Genomic DNA, 19,185 nt, shown 5'->3' with positions numbered 1-19,185 from the left:
ATGTTCACCCACAAGGTGCACTATATAATGCAGGAGTATGTAACAAAAGTCACATCTCATTGGATCATATAAATATCTATTAACACAATACAAAGGGCTAAAAAAAACAAATGTATAAAAAAAAACAGACAACTGTGGAATGTTTGTAATTATCTGTGCACCAGTGTTGATGTTCAACTGCTTACATGGTTGTTGCTGCCTACTACCTCATTGCAGTTTAAGCTAGACAACCATGAAAACACAACGCCGACCCCAGCGTCCTTTATCAAAGTCTGTTTGTCTGGGAGCTTGTTTTAATTTCTCGTTCACAGGCTTCTAACGCTGAGCTCCAGCGTCCGCTTTCAAACCCTTGCTATGGGGATGCGACCGCACAGCCAAAGCCGTTCCGGCTAAATAAGTGAGGGTACAAGACTCTCCCTCCTTAATTGTACCTGAAGGGAAATCCTTTTAAATAGTAGCTGGCAGAGGCAGGGAGCTGGCAGCGAGATCAAACAGTCGCTGAGCAGAAGCCTTTTAAATACAACACATTCACTTGCCGACTTCAAACAGCCTCGGCAGGCTTTATGCAGCAGGGCCGAGCTGCGGTCAGCATGTTCTCAGTGAGGCTTCTGCGTAAACGAGACGCTCCTACTTCATTCCCTATAACGGGCTGCTTTTCACGCAAGCTCTGGCTCCACTGTGATTGCTTTGTTTCAGGTCACGACGACGGCGGTTGAGGAACTTTGCTTTTCTTCAAATAGACCTCCGAGCCTCCTTCAGGCACCAGGTGGCCAAAGCTGCTCCTGAATGAAGCGAGGAGTCGGCCTGCAATAGAGACCAATGTTAAAGACGCCTGAAACATCCCTGGAGTAACATGTTCCTACATGACATCCAACAAGAGTTTAGTCTTCAGCTTCAGAAAAAAAGAAGTCTGTTTACTTAGATGTCTCAGTTGTGCAGCAGCTGTGATTATACAGGCTTATTGTGGAGGATTTCTGCACAAATACCAACCTAATGAGACTTTCCTCGAGGCCTTGGGCCGTTATAAACCCCGCCTATGGTTGGAAATATTGTTTTTAGATCAGGCTGCAGATGAGTGACAAAAAAACTCTCACCTGTCCACGTCTTCTGTCCGGTCAGAGTGAAGCTGCTGCAATGAGAGTGGGAGTTACAGATGTATGCCGCCTCTCTGGCGCTGTGGACGGACAGCACGCAGCCCTGCTGGCTGTAGGATGGCCAGCAGCGGTACTCCACATTCCCAGAGGTGCTCATGTCTCGCATCACGCTGTAATCTAAGCACAGAATGAGAGACGGTACTTGAGTATACAGAACTGCTGAAGGAGTTTTCAAGCACTTAATGAGGACAAGATCAAAAGTTAGAAAGTCAAGTTAGCTTAGAGAATCAAGTTATGGTTTACGCAAAAGTTTTCCAACAGGTCTTCCTTTGAAATACAAATAAAAAATGGTATACCACAAGGTTCAGTGCTAGGAACATTATTATTCAACATTTTGTTAGCTCAATATTTAGTGGGGAATTTTTTTAGTTATAAATGAGATTGTTTTCTCCAGGTGAGGTTTTGTTCTTTGCAACATCATCCTGTGTATTAAAAGCATTAAACTTAAATGCTGTTCTTTTTAATGCCCCTTTAACCGAAAGGTCAGCAGTCACCTGTTCACCAACTCAACAACAGATGGTTATCAAATTAAGTTAGTATCCAAATAGATATTAATAATTTAGGATTTTTGGAAATTTTTGAAAAGACCCACCATCCTCACTTAAAAAAGAAATTCACATGTACAACCCTGTACCCGCTGCCAAGAGTAAACGCCTATTAAACGTGTGCACAAGCCCATTTCTCGTCATGCATGCTCTTTTGTTGCCGTTTACATCGCTAATACAAGCTAACTTTCCAAAAGAAGATTTGCAATTTTTCCACTATGTCAGACTTATCACCGGTAAGTGGAAATGGGGACAAGCACATAGGACAGCCTTACATAAACATAGCACCAGAATGATTGAAAAGTAGGAGGACCTCTTATTTTGATGATCCACCCGAAAAAAACAAAACAAAAAAAACATCCCCCATTACACTTTTAAGCCGTACATTCAACATTAAGTTAAAACAACTGAAATTTTCATTATATATTCTCATTGAAACAAGTGTTGCTTTTGTGCTAATTTAAAGTTTTAATGGATAAAGATTGAGCTATGTGGTATGTGAATGTGTCGGCTCATTGTCTATACATGCCAGACAGTTTACCATGAAAGCTTGAGATTTATTAGCAACTGTGGCCCCTTACCTACCATTGTGTACTTTATGGTAAAGTTAACTGGATGTCTTTATGTGTCGGACACCTTGGTCACTAAACAAAGTGGGGCAAGGAAAAAAAAAAAAAAAAAGAAGAAACTCAACTTAATCTCTGCTAAAACTGGTCATTAAATGGTATTTTTTTATATTAAAATTTCTAATTAGAAAATCTTGGAATTGTACATAACAATTTTTCAAGTTTCAAGATATTATAACTTCCAATAGCTTAAGTCTGTCCCACTGCTGTGCATTAGAGCCAGGCCCCCCTAACGCAGTCCATATTACTTCCCTTCTTCTCAACATTTGCGTTACATTTATCATCATAACTCTTTCAGTCAGACGTCGTGTGGATCTGGCCTTAAATCATCTGCTACACATTAGCCGGAGCCATGAGAGAAAAGCATGCACACATACGTCTGCACGCATACCCGGCCCAGAAGTGGACAAAAGCCTCGCCTGTGTGTCGGTACGGAGGAGGCGCATAACAAGCTGGTAACCTTTTGTAAATGGCAGGAGGCAATGTGTGTGTGAGAGAGAGTGAACGAGAGACTGTGCATTGTTAAGGAGTGAATAGAACCTGAGGATCAGCATTCAAGGGAACATGGAGAAGGGGTGATGATCCCCCGTTTGGGGGAGGAAAGTAAAAGCCTGATTACTTAGCTCAGCTGTTTTTAATTTTCATATTCAATATTCAGAAAATCGAATCAGTTAAATTTGAACTCTTGTGAGGACACTGATACCAAATGAAAGCTTTTCTCCTCCGCCCACAAAAGTTACAAAGCTACATCTTTACTCCATGGCGGCCTCCTCCATCACAGCTCAGATGATCTCCAAACAGTGGAGAAATTACATCCACATTACTGAAGACTCTCCATCTGTCAGCAATTTTAAATTAAGACTTCAGGCCTGATGACTATCTTTTTTTTCCTCCCTCAAACATACAAGCATGGGATTTTTTTTCTTTCCCTTCCTGAGAAATTCCACTAACACAAAGCATAACCAAAACAAATTCAAAACTAAGCCTTAGCTTACCCTAACTATAACTCACACCGCTGCCCTGATTCTAACCAGAAAGGATGCTGCGCTACTTTAGGACATAGCTTCAAGTTTCCTTCTTTGTTTACTGAATCAAATAAACAGTTAAAGAGACATTAAATGATCTATTACTCCATTTAATTCAGTCCACATTTATTGAATCATGAAGCAAATATCTATGACTCGACTAAAAACTTCTAACCAAACATAAAAACAGACCAAGCGTTTTTAAAAACCCCTCAGCTGTAGCAAAATCTGCAGAATGCTGCTATAATAAACAGACATTTTTTAAGCCTTATCACACGCTTGCTGGCTGGCTCAGCGGCAGCAGCAGTTGACTCCTGGCACCCCCTTGTTAAGCCGAAACATTCCCTCCCTCACTGTAGCCTCTTTTCCATAACCAGGCCTCTCTTTTACCCCGGACCTGTGATTAAATTCACAAAGCGCTGCTATATAAACAGCCCAGCATCTGGGGGACGGAAAAAATCTCCCCACAGGAACGCAGCCAGTCATTCTGTTATTAATATTTCATAGGGCCGAGAGGAGCGGCGGGGAGGGAGAGCCGGAGAGCGAAGTGGAAAAGTGAAGGACTTTCTGTGCTTATATGGAGAGAGAGCGGAAACAGGGCTGAGTTTTAAAGCCTTAATGTTGATCAAGTGCATTCTATTTGGTAAAATAGACTTTTACATAAAAAGTCTCTGAATGATAATATACTTTGCAAAAATATTCACACCCCTGCATCAATATATCATATTGGGATTTTATATGACTGACCAACAACAAGTAAAAATAAAACTTTTTGAAAATAAAATCTTTTGCAAAAATAAAGTTCAAAGGTGTAGCAAGTCTTTGCTTTAATCAATCGCCCCAAAATCAAATCTAGATCTACCTCAGTTTAAAAGCCTTCCTATTATGAAAAACAACTCAGATGAGTAATTGAATTATTTGAATCCACCTCTTTTCTGAAGGCATCCAAACTTTGTTAGAAAACCAAAAGCAAACCAGGGATCAGAATCAGACGACAGGCAAAACTTTGAAGAGAAAATTGCAGCAGGTTTAGCTTAGATAACAGCTTACATCTCAGAGTTCTGCTCAATCCATCATTTGCACAGAGGGAGAGGAAAGAGCAACTACAGACTTCCAAAGACATGATTAATACTAAGAGAAGCAGCGAAGAAGCACATGAAAACTCTGGAGGGAACAGCTGAGATCCACCACTCAGGAGGGAGAAACTTAGTAAAAGGTTGATTATGAAGTCCTGTTTGCAGTTTACCATCACATATGGAAAACAACACATCATCCCGAACACAGTATGGCTATCATCAAACAGGGTAAAGGCAGCATCATGATGTGGGGTCGCTTTTTCTCAGTGGGGATTAGGAGGCTGGAAGGCACTGATAGGAAGACAATGCAGCTAAATTTAAGGCGAAAACCCCGTCAAAGGCTGCAAAAGACTTTGGAGAAGGAAAACAACAGGAAAACAACCCAAAACATAATGTAAGGCAATAGAAAGAGTGTCCTAGTCAAAGTCAAAGAATTTATGTTTATTAGAAACTCATAGAGCTAACCTGACTGAGTGTGAGCAATTTTGCAAGAAAGCAAGATCTAATTTCAGGCTCTAAATGAGCAGAGCTGGTTGAAGCTCGCAGCTTTTCTGAAAGGCAGAAGTCTTAACTTGGAGGCCTGAATACTAAAACAGAAAAAAAAAATCTGTTTTTATATATAGAGAAAGATTTTAAAACCACCAATTTCCTTTCACTTCGCTATTATCCTGTTAACATAAAGTTTGTGGTTTTGAAATGAAGTGCAGTGGAGCTACTTTGACAAACAACACAACGCTAATGAGAGTTGTTCAGCATTAATCCCACTAAGTTGGACTCATCCTTTCATTCCAGCTGCACAATTAACCTGTCAGGAAAAGACAGAGCTTAACAACCATCTTTCCTTTTCCCTCTAACGTTTCTAAATGAAAACAGAAGTGCTTACAATGCTCCCGTTTCTAGGCGCCTCATGAAATGAGCCTCGACTCCTCAGCTCTTACCTCTCAGTATTGAAGGATGCAGGTTGTCCAGGTGAATGCCTGATTTGTATAGGAGGAGGATGCGTTCAAAGGCCTCCAGAGTTTGATTGATGTTGGCTTTCAGCTCCCCTGGACACACATAATGAATTCAGTCTGGTCTGCATGCTCAAAGGGCTGGTCAGTGTAGATTATTTAAATATTTCTCAGCTTTTGATCAAAGCATCCAGATCTTAACATAAAACTGATTCCAGGGTGCTATTAAGTGTCAGGAGGCAACTTGTTCAGCTAATTCAATATAAAAAAGCCTTGAAGGCATGCCAATGCACGATAGCTGTAAAGGAATGATGCACTCTCTGATCTCTGATACTTAATCATGTCGGTGTGTGTCTCGTGTTCACCTGTGGAGTTCATGATGTGGTCTACCAGGTGTGTGAGGCCGGGTGGGGCCTGGTGGGGCAGCAGGTAGGTGAAAAAAAACCTGAAGAGGTAAAAGGAGCCTTTCAGAGATGGAAAAACAGACTCTGCTGTTAGAAACCATAAAACTGTCAGAAACCTAGCCCTGTTTAAAGGGAAAACACGCTCTTTTTTCCAGCTATCACACCTCCATCAAACAGAACATTTCCAGCTGTACATCTTTATCTTTACTGTTATTATTTTAGTTGTCAGGTTAACCTGTGTTTTAGTCCCAACCACCCGGAGCACATTCATCATGCAGTTAAACTGTCACTTCTTTTCTCACCTGTAGGCATTATAAATGTTCCTCTTCTCGTTTAGGCCCTCGCACACACCCTGAGACGAGCAGGGCAGGGTGAAGTTTCTGTGCGGAAACTGGAGCACGCAGTCGGCGTCCGTCCGACAGGCGGGTTCTTCCGTGCTGACGTCGTCCAGATCGGTGAGCTTCAGCTGGCCGGACACAATGACGAACTGCCGAGGCTGGAAGTCCAGCAGCCCCACGGAGCCCAGAGGAGACCAGGAGAGGAAATGCAGGAGCCGGACCAGATCCAGACACACCTGGAGATCAGACATGCCGAAACCTGATCAGTTCAGGGTTAAATAATTAGCCTTCAGCTACTGTCTCACAAGCTGAGAAACATATTACAGGCAAACTCGTAAATCTGACAAAACTATTTTCCTCTTTAATGCTTTTTTTTTTGTTTTTACATCATTATCTTAAACATTTAGGTCTGACAAAAAAAGCAAAACATATAAAAAAAAATGCACAAGGAAACAAATACTTTCATCCAGTCCTGTATCTAATTGATAAAATGTTTATTTAGCCAATTCTTCCCAAATATGGAAGAATTTACAGTTCCTGTTTAATTTTTCACCTTCCATATATTTCAGTGTTTTACTCTGCAAGTTCTCCACTAAGAATTACTCTAATCTGTTTTATTGTCAAAACCATTCTACGTTTCATAATAAGTTTCAAACCTTTAAATGAGATCTTTTTAAATAAATAAAATGAAAAGGAATCAAGATAAATGATTTGGGGTGAAAATTGTTCATTTTAAAATTAGAGCCAGCTTGTTTAAAAGTTCTAAATTAATGTTTAAATTATAATACAATCAACAATTCTTAGAGCAGCTGGTTTTTATTCAAGCCGCGTCGTTCAGTCGTGACTGAATGACTTATTCATGTTAATCTTACCAGAGAAATCTGATTTTTTAAATATTAAATTTCAAACAGAAATCTGATCTGGTTTTAGAAACAATAATAAATATTATGAATTTTCAGCCAAATATGGCTCTTTTGTATGTGTCATCTTTAAAAGGGGTTGGGTGATGTTGGGAGTTTCTTGAACGCTGCTCTGCTGGCTCAGAGCGGAGCAAAAAAAAAAGGTGCAGGGTGAAACCTTACACTCCCAGATTAATGCACACTGCAGGGGCCCGGCCAGCCTGTCAGGGGTATCATGATCCACTATTTGGGTGATGCAGCAGAAAAAGATCCACAGCTGAGATAATTACTCGTATATTCAATCTACCACCCACTGGTCCTGTCTGTCAAACACTCCCACTGTGGGCACACCTGAACCTGTTCACATGACAGTGTGTGTTTTAGCCAGCAGTGGATTAACTCCTGAGCCTATCTCTGTTCCAGCCGGTGCCTGATCACATTCCCTGGAGAGGCAGATGTCAGACCTTCCTTCTCTTCCAGCAGGGGCACTGACCTGCCTACGTGGTAAAGACCTCTGCTTTCCTGGTGGAAAAAAGCTGCAGTGCTCACCCTGAATCTGTCCTCCCAAGGAGTCTGGAGCAGCTGGATCATCTGGAGAGGCGTGCCTTGCTCCATAATGACTGTGACTCTTCCTCCTTCCACTCCCTCTCCACCCTGGAGTCCTGAACAGTGGCCCTTAAGCTGCAGAAGGAGAATATTAAAGTTTATTGCCTTTAAACAAGATAAATATAATACTCTCCTTAGATTTAATGCATTTGAAGGCTATAAAAATGTTCTTCCAAATTAACATGTGACAGAAAAATCCTGTTACAGAGAGAAAGGCAGTTAATTCAGTTAAAAATGATTTGATTGAGGTGTTTCCTACAGAGGCCAATCTCAGGCTTGCTTCTAAATTGAGCCTTAAAGATCTGATTAAATAAGAGCTGAGGCTCTCAGATGGAGCCAGGACAGGAGAAGCATTGTGTGCTCCAGCCAAACTGGACAGAGGTCAGAGGGGGGTCAGAGAATTTAATTTAATTAGATGGGAAGGCCTCGGAGAGCCTGGGAGACTTTCCATCAAGTTCCCTCACGCTGAGACAAAGGAAAGTCTGAGCAAGAGAAAGATTGGAAAGTCAGGATGGGATCCAGCAATGTTCCACTTCCACAGCTCAGGCCAACGCGCAGGCTTCACTGAAACGGGGATATTATGAAATTCGGATAAAACTTTTCACCTGGATGACGTTGGGATGGCGCAGCCTCTGCAGCAGGAGCATTTCTTTCTGCAGCTTGTAGGAGACCAGCTCCCTGCAGCCCTGCAGGTCTTTGAAATCCTCCAAACACTTGCTCATGTCGATGCCCTGCTCGTTGACCAGCTTCAGCGCCACGGACTGACCTCCGGCCAGATTCGCCTTCACAACCAGCTTGGTGTATCCAGAGCCCAGAACCTCCACAGCCCGAACGTCCAGGAGAGACTCACAGCCCATAGGATCCCGGTGCGCCTTCCCAGAACCAGACACCTCATTCCACAGACTGGAGTCCAAACCATAGTTCTGCTCTAGAACTTCTTCCAACACTCTGTCCGTATCGCCATCAGGATGTAGGAGCAGAGGGAGGATTTCTTTCCTTCTTTCCCTGAGGTGGAGATCCAGCGCGCTGCGCAGCGACGCCAAACCCTCCTGATCTGTGGAGTTGGATAAGCGCGTTGATCCCGATCCAAACTGCTTCAGGCTCGTAATGAGGAGTGACACCAGAACAGACAGGACCACCAACGCCAGGAGGGCAGCCGCGCGTAAGGAGTGGCCCATTCCGGGCGCTTAGGGTCGCAGGAACTGCGCTCAGCCGCGACCTGCAGGCGGACCGCTCCGAGTCAGAGCGCTTTCTGCTGGACAGACGCTCCTCACAGCCTCCTGCTCCACAGCTCCCAGGAAACTCCCTCTGGAGGTGTGTCCTGCGAGCTGGTAACTTTACACCCGCGGGTCAGAAAGCTTTGCAGGAGAACCTTATGTTGGTGGAGTTTGCTTTAACAATGGAATCACAGGATTTCTGTAAAACTTTATGAGAATCTACGTCAACATCAGATGAAGTTGGCTTATTTTTTATTTATTTTTTAAAAACAAAAACTGAAGTAGAGGCTACGAGTTGGGAATGTATTTCCCGAATCTGTCCACGAGGTGGGAGCAAATCACCTTTCTGTTTAAAGGCATAACTGATGTGATGAACACCTGCACTTCTTTAAAAACACATCCATTAATGGACTTTTTAAATGGGTATAATACATGTAAGGATAATCAAACCAAGTCTATAGTTGTTAATTATAGCTTTCACTTTATTTTTTTTGTTTATTTTATATACATATATATATATATATATATATATATATATATATATATATATATATATATATATATATATATATATATATATATATATATATATATATATATATATATATGTGTTTACTTTTTAATTAATTCCCAAAAAGTTTGGTTTTTCCAGTAGCCATGTTCTGTTTAGGGATTGCTATCTCTGTTTTTTATTGCAATCCCCCACAGGCACATTATGAGTGTTAACTAAGTGGCAAGGGGATCAGAACTGACCCAATTATTCCACGAGGTGTCAAAATGTGTCATAAAGGCTTTTCATTTTTCCATATTAGCACAATAGCAGCATTTAGTTGCTGCATACTTTTTTGTCAAGTAACTAAGTACAAATACTTCATTACTGTACTTAAGTACACTTTTTAGGTATCTACACTTTACTCCATTACTTATTTTTCTTCCTGCTTCCGACTTCTAGTCATTACATTTTCAAACTACTATCTGTACTTTCTATTCCTTACATTTTAAAACAAACGTTACTCGTTACTCTTGGCTTCGGTTTAATGTTTATAAATATTTATTTCACGTCATGTGCGCCATCCAATGCAGATCAGTGGCGCCATCCACAACTAGTCAAAACTAGTGTAATTAGATGAGTCATTAGCTAAATAAAATTATCAGAAGCAAGCAGGTGTTCTTCAAACTGCAAACGTGAATTGTCTATGCCGTGCTACCATGTCGGATTCAGAAAAAGATTTTGAAATGTCTGAAAGGTCGGACACAGGCGGGACCAACAAGACCTCCCTCATCATTGGCCCTATCTCAAAAAATGTTCAAAGTAGTTGAAAAATTGAGCTTTCAATTCATATACTGGCATTTGTCTGTTTTTTTTTAGGTTAAAGGTTAATACTTTTATACGTTAAGTAGTTTTTGGAGCACATACTTTTTCACTTTTACTTGAGGAAAGAGGTCAACTTGATACTTCAACTTTTATCAGAGTGTTTTTAAACTGCAGTATCTATACTTCTACTCAGAGATGGCAAAAGTACTCACTTTCCATACTTGAGTACAGGTACTTGTGTTAAAAAATACTCGGGTAAAAGTGGAAGTACTGATTAAACTTCTTTACTCAAGTAAAAGTAACAAAGTACAGGCTTGTAAATTTACTTAAAGTATAAAAGTAAAAGTAGAAACCACTTTTTTCATGCAGTTGCCTACATTTTAAATGGATGTCTGCCAATAGGACTAGATCTCCGTTGTGTTCATTTTCAATCATCTCGTCGTCCATACTACTATGCTAACGCCACCGCCACCAAGCTGCAATGATTTGCCGCGAATGAATATCGCCGAATCTGTCGATTCATCTTGTAGTGGTGCGTCAAATGCAACGTAGATTCCCATCCAATTAGATTGAATTTGGTATTGATGACGTGAAAAATAATAACGGTAACTCCATTGAAATGATTCAAAAGTAAAGTAACGAGCCAATTTTTAAAATGTAAGGAGTAGAAAGTACAGAAATTTTTTAAAAATGTAAGGAGTAGAAGTAAAAAGTCGCCATAAAAATAAGTAGTAAAGTAAAGTAAAAATATCAGAAAAATCTACTTGAGTACAGTAACAAAGTATTTGTACTTCGTTACTTCCCATCTCTGCTTCTACTTAAGTAACAAATGTGTGTACTTCTGACACCACTGAGGATCGATGATGTCATTTCTTCTCATGTTTAATAAAGTAGTTTGAGATATTTCAGTGCTGATAAAAGAAAGATAGGCTGTGATGTTTAATCTATGTTTGGCACATGGTTTACCATAAAACACCGATCCCCACAAGGGATCAATGTTTTTATGTCTTTCACACTAAATTATGAACATTCCCCCTCAATGCTGCAACTAAAAAATAGAATTTTTTTCACTTTTACTATAATTTATTTATATAATACTATAAAGTATTAGTGAGTAGTAAAGAACTGTAACCTCAGGCCCTTTTCCCGAGTTGATGGGAACTGGCACCCATGGTGGTTTTTAGCAGCTGTAGTCCAACTGCTTCAAGGTTTAAAGTGTTGTGCATTCAGAGATGATGTGGTGTCTTACCTCACACTCTGCAGAAATACTGTCTGCTTCTTTCCTGTAAATGACGTTGCTTTAAAACACCAGTAGATCAGCAGTTTGTTGGAATAATTTCACTGGAGGCAAAGTGATTTACATCCCTTTTCTTCATCATTCTGATGATCAGCAAATTATCTTCACCACGTCTAAATGCCTCAAGGCAAGTTGCAAAAAAAAAGCTGTAAGGCTTATTAATAAGGTGGTGAACCAACTGATAAAATCTTCATTCAAAGCAACACATTAAAATTCAAAGATACTGCTTATATAAAAATGCTGGAACTAATATATAAAGCAGTAAACAAATGTATTCCTTTTGGCATTCAGAAATAATTCAAGTTAAGAAAGAATAAATATAATTTGCGAGGTTTGTTTATATTTGAATACTCAAAAGAGAACAGCCAGATAAAGTCTAGATGTGTTTCAGCTATTGGGGTGAAACTGTGGAATAAATTGAATGATGATTTAAGTTATGCTCTTTCTTAGTGAATTTTAAAAGAGCTTTTTGGAGCTATTTATTCTTTATTTCTTTATCCATTTAAATTGTGTAAATGAATTCCTAAATTTCAATTATTTTTCTTAATTATTTATTGTTCTGAGGGATTGACAGGAAGTGATGTGGATCATTCCACTTTCTATAAGTGTAGGGGGTTGGGAAAGGACCAGCAGGCATTTTGGGTTTGGGGACTATGGTTTTTACCAGTGCAAGAGAGGTAGGACAAAACAAAAGTTTGTACTCTTTAACTGTTGGCAAAAATAGAAAATAAACCATCCAGAATCATCATCAAGACTGGACATTGAACCTTCTTTCGCCTGCGTATAGAAACTTGACCCCAGTGCCTTAGTAACAGCTTAAAGGAACTTTAATTGGATGTTTGGCTTTGCAAACAATCACCACTACAGAGCTTTTAAATGTAAAAGGATAAAATCCTATGATGTTATGTAGATTTGAATATTTATATATGTACTGTGAAGAACCTGGTAGGTTGTAAAGGTTTTGAGTATAAATTTACCAAATAAAAATTGATAAATTGTGGGTTTGTTTGTTTATTGTTGCTTCTCTTTTCTGTTTCTTGTGTTTAATGTTGGATAATTTACCAAAAATAAAGTGAAAAAGTGAAGCGAGGCTCTGAGTTATTACCATGTGATGGCTTGATAAAATACCCAAAATCTGGGTCACAAAACTCAAGAAAATAAACAAGCAAAAACTTTAAAACACCTTTTTATTTAGTTCCATGAAACACTGCTGTGTTAGAGGAACACATACGCTGTTATTTCTCTCCATTTCCAAACAGTCCTCCTGCTCTGTCTCCTCATCTAGCTCTGTGTTCGTGCCAAAGCGGAGCTGCGGCTCTAATGAAGCGTTTTCCCCCAACATCACCATTCTCAGGCAGAAACCTGCCACAGGAAATTACCATGGCTGTCACCTCAGTGTGCCCACCACAAGCCGAGCCCTCCCCTCAGCCTCCCAGTTATTTGCGTGTCCTGTTTCCAGTTTTATGTCAGCCAGCCTCTCCAGATGTGTGTGTGTGTTTTTGCATCAGAGAGCTTTAGTGTCTATGGCAGAGTGAGCAGCTAAGCATTTCCAGTGAAGTCAAAAGAGCTTCCGTCGTTTCACATAAGCTGTACAGAAAACTCTAACTGACCAACAGGAGTTTTCTCTAGGGTAGATTTAGCCAAAAATGATTGTGGTTTATATTGATTTACTGTCTGAAACAGTTTTAAAGTATCCCGATAAAATCACTTAAATTAATTAGCTTTGAATGAAACAGGTTTAAAAGCAGGAACAAAGAGAATGATTTAATACCATGAAACACAACTTTTTTCCCTCCTCGTCAAAAATTTCTCACACTCCTGTTGTGTTGATCCCTGCCCTTCTACCAATACATCATTACTGCCACCCTATGGAGGCCAGTCAGAGACAAGAGCCTGGGGCCATGATTCATATTTATAACAAGAGCCAGACCTGCAGTCGCCTCATTAGTGGAGAGTCACACAGGTCTGCTGTGTCACAGCTTCTGCAGTCTTTTTAGCTGACTTGACTTTGGCTCATTCTCCCTTCTCTGAGTCAGAGAGAGGTTACTTGTTGAATTCTTTTAGATATACATTTTTTTATCATTTGTTTCAGACATTTTTGTGTTTTACATGTTCCTGTTGAGGAGAAGCTGGATAGAAAAGGATTTCCCTTAGTGATGGCCTTTTTAAACTACCTTTTTCCCAATTTGAAAACGATTGTTTTATATCTAAAAATCTATAGTTTATCTATATTTTTCATTGTTTATAAGAAAATAAGATTAGCCTTCAGTTCCTCTCTGACTGCCTAAGCAATGATCTTCAGATATAACAGGACTCATGCCCTATAAAAATGTTATGGGTCTTTTCTGTTGACAGAATATTTTCTCTAAGGTATTTAGGAATCAAGATGGGATATTCCTATGCGTTCCCATTTTTGTGCAGAAGTGATTTTGGCCTTAGAGGTCACACATGAACATTGTCCTTAGTTGAAGCAAGTGTGACCTGAAATGATTTGGGTTCTGCTTACTTTTACGAAATCAAGATTGAGACAAGATTGAGACATTCAAAATCTCTTGAAGTGATTTTGGTAGATTTTGGTCAATGCTGAGAAGGTACACCGCACCTCCATTTTTTCCTTTTCTAAATTATTGCTCTAGATATTGTCATTCATCTACTCCATGTTGTTTATAGGTGTGATAATAAGATCAGAGGGTAACTGGTGACGTTGAGCAAGGCATTTGGAAACAATCACACCACTTCTGAGCTTTTTCTTTGAAAGATATGTTGATTCATGAGTGACAGTGGCGTCGAATGCAGGAGGTTAATCTGCAACCGAATGGTTTTCAGTTCAAACCGCAGCTCCAGCTTTCAGTGTCATTGTGCAATACGATTCACTTTCATTACCTACAGATGGTGGTCAGAGGCTAGACCTTTCTGTCAAGCTTCTGAAGTCTTCAGATGATAACACTGTTAGAGTAATTATTATTGAAGATGTTTGAGTTTATTACACCTTGGTATTGGCTGCCTTTTGCATGTCAGAACTGATGTTTTCCACAATAGTTTATCTAATTAAGATAGTTCCTCTGTCTGGATATACAGTTATAATCTTCATTCTCATTCCATTTCAGATTTGGAAATGGAATAAGAGCGGTGTCCTTCAGCTAAGAACGAAGTGTAATATTTTCATAAGGCTGGAGCCATGGATGTCTAATCATCTGCTAACTCGTATATTGTAAAATATGATGATGATGTGGCAGCTTGTAGATGTATAAATGCCTTTTTAACCTTTTAATTGGGGCGACTGAGAGGTGAGCCTAGATGTGAGCAGCTGCCTTCTGTAGCTCTAAGAAATTTCTCTGATCTGAGTAAGATTAGGTTTTCTATCAGAATCTGTTGTCATGTCTCCTGGTTATTTAATACATATAAGTTATGAAGTGTTATTTAAAGAGTTTGTCCCGAGTGATCTCTTTTCAGGGAAAAGAACTGGAGAGATAGAGCATCAAGGTGCATACACAGAGCCTATTTTTAACAACACCCTCTTTGCTTAATGTTTGAGGAAGATGAGTACCTATAGGAAGGGAACTAAACATCTTTTGACCTGCTGCAGCCAGAAGCCTGGAGCCTAATGATCTGTAAACATCTAGAGACGTTAATGGACAGTTGAAAAGTCCATCCTCTATCTATCTATCTATCTATCTATCTATCTATCTATCTATCTATCTATCTATCTATCTATCTATCTATCTATCTATCTATCTATCTATCTATCTATCTATCTATCTATCTATCTATCTATCTATCTATCTATCTATCTATCTATCTATCTATCTATCTATCTATCTATCTATCTATCTATCTATCTATCTATCTATCTATCTATCTATCTATCTAAATCATTTAGTGAATCAAATCAAATATTTATTGAACAGAATTTAATTAGGATTTGGGTAGATATTTAAGTAGACGTAGCCTACATTGGAGCTATTTTTATTTTGTTTGATTTTTTTTTTTCTCTTTTTTTATTTTATCAAAGCTGCACTGCGCTTACTTCTTTTCCGAGTTCGGACCACATCAATTAAATATATTGAGCTGAAAAAAAACTGAGTGTTTCACCTGATTAGACTCCCTCAGGCCTGATGTGGTTTCTGGTTCAGTCGGTCTAACTGAGCTCAGCAGCAGCTCCCTGTTAATGATAACTGATCAGCACCTGCAGGACCCAGGAGGATACCATCCGTCTCCAGCACCGCAGCCGGTTGGACAGCGACCGCAGCGGCGTCGTCAGCATCAGCGCGGCTCGGCCAATCAGAGCGCAGCTCGGGGCAGATTAACGCGCACAGCCCCGCCGCTGCTGCTGCTGATGCTGCTGCTGTAGTAGAAGCCCCAGAAACAAGCAGTCCTGCTCCGACCCTCGTGGATGATTACAGCTGCTTAACTAGGCGGTGTTAGGATGGACACAGAGAGATAATTACCTTTAACAGGAACTAAATCAGGAGGAAGATGGATGCTGACTCAATAATTGGAGAAAGTACAGATGCGATAGTGGTGGACGATTCTCCCATTGAAGAGAAGGAAATTCAGCAGGCTGGCCAGAGGTGGGCTGTTTCTGTTTGAATGTAGATTTTAGATCAATTCAAAATCAGTTTTTTATTTCCCTGTAAGTGTTTTATTTTCCTGACAGAAGAATGTCTAAATCCATGAAAAATTTAATAATGTGCACATTTTGCTTTCATGAATTTCTTGCTTCATCTTCATGTTCTTTATTGTTCAAAGCCTCATAATGCAGACATAAATCCTGGTCACTTTGAGCTGGTTTGTTTATGTTTAATGGACTGAGGGATGCAACAAGCAAACATGAAGGTAGCACAGCAATCTTTACTTCTCTGGGATCTGATGAGTTTCACTCCCCTGTTTTTGTTGAGAGGGGCTGTCTGGGTAGCAAATGGCAGCCCAGCACTCATTTTGATCCCCACTAGCAGCTCTGTTTTGCAAGAAAGGCATCAGAGACTGAGGCTGGGGGTAAAAAAGCAGAGGCTTCACCTCAGCAACAGACACGTCTCTGTCGCTACGAAGAGAATGTTGTCAACCCCCCCCCCCCCCCCCCCCCCCCCCCCCCCCACACACACACACACACACACACACACACACACAAGTTATCTCAGGTTTTGTCCCAACAAATCTGCACTGGAAAGAGGGCCAGCAGTCACTTTTGGGATTGATAATCATGGACTGGCTTAAGGAGAGACGTTTTTTTTTTTTTTTTTTTTTCAGATTTTGAGATTTTAACCTGATCAAATATTTTTTTCCAAAATAAGTATATAAATTACCAGCAGATAGAGCTTTATCTGACCCCTTAAACCTTTTATCATTAAAACATATTATGTTGATTATTTTATTTATCCTGCTGTATTGTATTAATTTTATTAGTTCATATGATGATTGCATGAAAACACCTGCAGGAACCACTTTAAAGCATTTTATTTTTATCTTCTATATAAATCTATTTGGATCCTTTGAAAATATCACTAAGACTTAATGCTGAATGGTTTCTATTTCCCTATAATTTTGTCATATTTGTGTGATTGAAGCACTGATTAGTAAATGGGCTAAGTAGCTCTCCACTCTGTGAACTTTCCAACCTCACAGAGGAAGCCCTCTGATTGGTTGATAATCATCCTTGATTCCTGTCATTATTGTTTGTCTGCTATTGCCCATTAAGTTGATTTTTCTTTTTGTTTAGAGGGTAAATGTTGATAAATATGCCACTTTTCTATTTTTCACTAATCTTTATAGTATGCTCAAGCCTTCAGTTATTTATTTTTATTTTCCAGAGCAGACCAACTATGCAATTATAATTTATTTTGGAAATTCAAGGTGACCAAAGCATCTCAAAAGCCAGCACCAGAACAAATGAGCCTCAGGATTCTGTCTGAGTGACCTGAGGGTGAACTGATCTCCTGTGTATCCAAAGCAATCGTTCTTAGAGAGCAGTAAATGCAACTAAACCACACAGTAGAGTGCTGAAATTCATAAAAGTAAGCAGGTTAGGTCCTGCTGCATATATCCAAACATTTCCATGTGTCACAGATGATAAGAGCTCTTTGTCCATAGATCTGCTTTATGTAGAGGTTGCCTTCTTTTCTGGTGTCTATTAGTTCAAATATAGACCCATCTTACCAAAGAAAATGTTATTCATTCCTGGTTTTGATCATGTTCTCTGATAAAATGTTAGTGCTGTCTTCATTTTTTTGTGTTGTCGTGTTTTGTTTGTTCTTTTACTACTGGTTTCAGTTTTACGAAAATAAATTAAACCCATTTTCCTATAAGTATAAGTAAGAGAAATTAATGTAAACAATTAATTTGAAATGTGGGAATCCTTAGCTTAAGTTGGTTCTTTTAAGTGTCTTGTTCTTTCAAAGATAGGCATCAGTTTAAATGCTGTGCCTGAGGTACTTAGGAGTACTGGGAACAAAATTGAGGTTCAGAGTCCAATGGAGTCTGCACACAAATCACCACCACACTGTCATCATGCCGCTCTTTCAAAGCAGCCTGCAGAAACTGTCCTGTGTGTTGTTCTCTATCATTTCTATGAAATATGTCTGAGTTCTGTAAATCACACTTTTTGTGTTCCTCATCATCAGCAACAAGACACTAAGTCACTTCCTTCTGCACCTAAATAGGCTAAACCCATTGATAAAATGCCTGACTCAGGGCTGCTGTGCTCATTCTGGGTTATGAATTATTTAGATTTTTCTCACAGTTTTACATTGGCATGAAGCACAAAGAAACACAACAGCCTAGATCTTCACCCAACTCAAGCAGCTCACTGAATCGCTCATCATCTGAGCGCCTTATTGCACGATGCAACTGGATCTGTGTGAGGTCAGCTGGGCTTTGATGGCTCCCTCTAATGCCATGGTTACGAGACGAGGAGACCGGCTGCATCCAGACTGCTGGAAAAACAAACAAAGTCAGAGCCTCCTCAGAGAACAGCCATTACACAGCAGCTTGGGTCGTTCATGAGTAAATTATGTTGTGTTTAACTTTAGAGCTAGCTGTGTGAGGACTGATGCAGAAGCAGGTCTGATGCATAGTGTAATTACACTAGCAGGTTTACACAGCTTTGCAGTTGGTATGAAATAATGCTTGTTTTACAGGAGGAACAGTTGTTTTCTTTGGCTTAAGTTTTTCCGTCTTTAAATCAAGATATGGCTTAGCATTAACCTGGAGATCACATCAAATGATGAATAATATGAGAATCCCTTCCAATCTATAGAGGCCCTAATAAACCAAAACTCAATCTACAAACTACTTATAAATGCAGGGATAAATGCTGAGAGAGCACTCTAATGATTACCTTTTAAGTGGCTGCACCAAATCACCTAAAAAGGCATAAAGTTAATCTGCTGCTATTATTTAACCCTTGGGAGGGTCTAACCTTTCCTATAAAACTATTCTAACGGTGGACAGTAGCTTTATTGAGGCAGTATGAGGCAGCAAATTTGGAAGCACATCATGCATCCTGTGGGATGAGACTAGTTCACAGTTTGAAGTTGATCAAGAACCTAAAATTAAATAAAATGAAGGAGAAGACAAAGAGAAGGCTTACGTTTTAGAAACCCCTAGGAAAATCAGTGTTCCTTAAAAGTAAATACCTTTGGTGGTTCTGTTTACACTGTTTACAACCGCTGGTAGGAGCCCACCAAATGACTGCATGGACGGATGGATGGATGGATGGATGGATGGATGGATGGATG

At 39.7% G+C, this 19,185-nt stretch overlaps 2 protein-coding genes across 2 annotated transcripts in view; one reads left to right on the top strand and one right to left on the bottom strand.

Moving 5' to 3' along the window:
• Positions 1-602: 602 nt before the first annotated feature.
• Positions 603-8,902, bottom strand: pkdccb (protein kinase domain containing, cytoplasmic b). The gene is made up of 7 exons (XM_038286250.1): positions 8,229-8,902; positions 7,567-7,698; positions 6,083-6,354; positions 5,742-5,821; positions 5,365-5,472; positions 1,095-1,271; positions 603-804 (listed from the first exon to the last, which is right to left on the bottom strand). Exons 1-7 carry the CDS (start codon positions 8,799-8,801, stop codon positions 698-700), a joined length of 1,449 nt encoding a protein of 482 aa, XP_038142178.1. The 5' UTR covers positions 8,802-8,902; the 3' UTR covers positions 603-697.
• A 6,885-nt stretch (positions 8,903-15,787) lies between these two features.
• The window catches only part of disp2 (dispatched homolog 2 (Drosophila)), a 26,012-nt gene continuing 22,614 nt past the window's right edge, over positions 15,788-19,185 (top strand). The window contains exon 1 of the mRNA XM_038286194.1: positions 15,788-16,023. Coding sequence (XP_038142122.1) covers positions 15,929-16,023 — 95 coding nt within the window. The 5' untranslated portion in view covers positions 15,788-15,928. The remainder of the gene's footprint in view (positions 16,024-19,185) is intronic.

The sequence above is a fragment of the Cyprinodon tularosa genome, unplaced genomic scaffold (assembly GCF_016077235.1).
Source record: "Cyprinodon tularosa strain WSP-4 unplaced genomic scaffold, ASM1607723v1 ctg222, whole genome shotgun sequence".
NCBI classification, from domain to species: domain Eukaryota; kingdom Metazoa; phylum Chordata; class Actinopteri; order Cyprinodontiformes; family Cyprinodontidae; genus Cyprinodon; species Cyprinodon tularosa.
This window is presented reverse-complemented; position numbering and strand designations above follow the sequence as displayed.

Bases quoted from the DNA above. Each gene is read 5' to 3' on its own strand.
- pkdccb (XM_038286250.1), bottom strand. From the start codon at position 8,801: ATGGGCCACTCCTTACGCGCGGCTGCCCTCCTGGCGTTGGTGGTCCTG. The intron at 6,355-7,566 runs GTGAGCACTGCA...TCTGATCTCCAG, and splicing joins CTTGGGAGGACAGATTCAGG to GTGTGTCTGGATCTGGTCCG. The intron at 1,272-5,364 runs GTAAGAGCTGAG...TTCTGTGCTTAG, and splicing joins GCATCCTTCAATACTGAGAG to ATTACAGCGTGATGCGAGAC.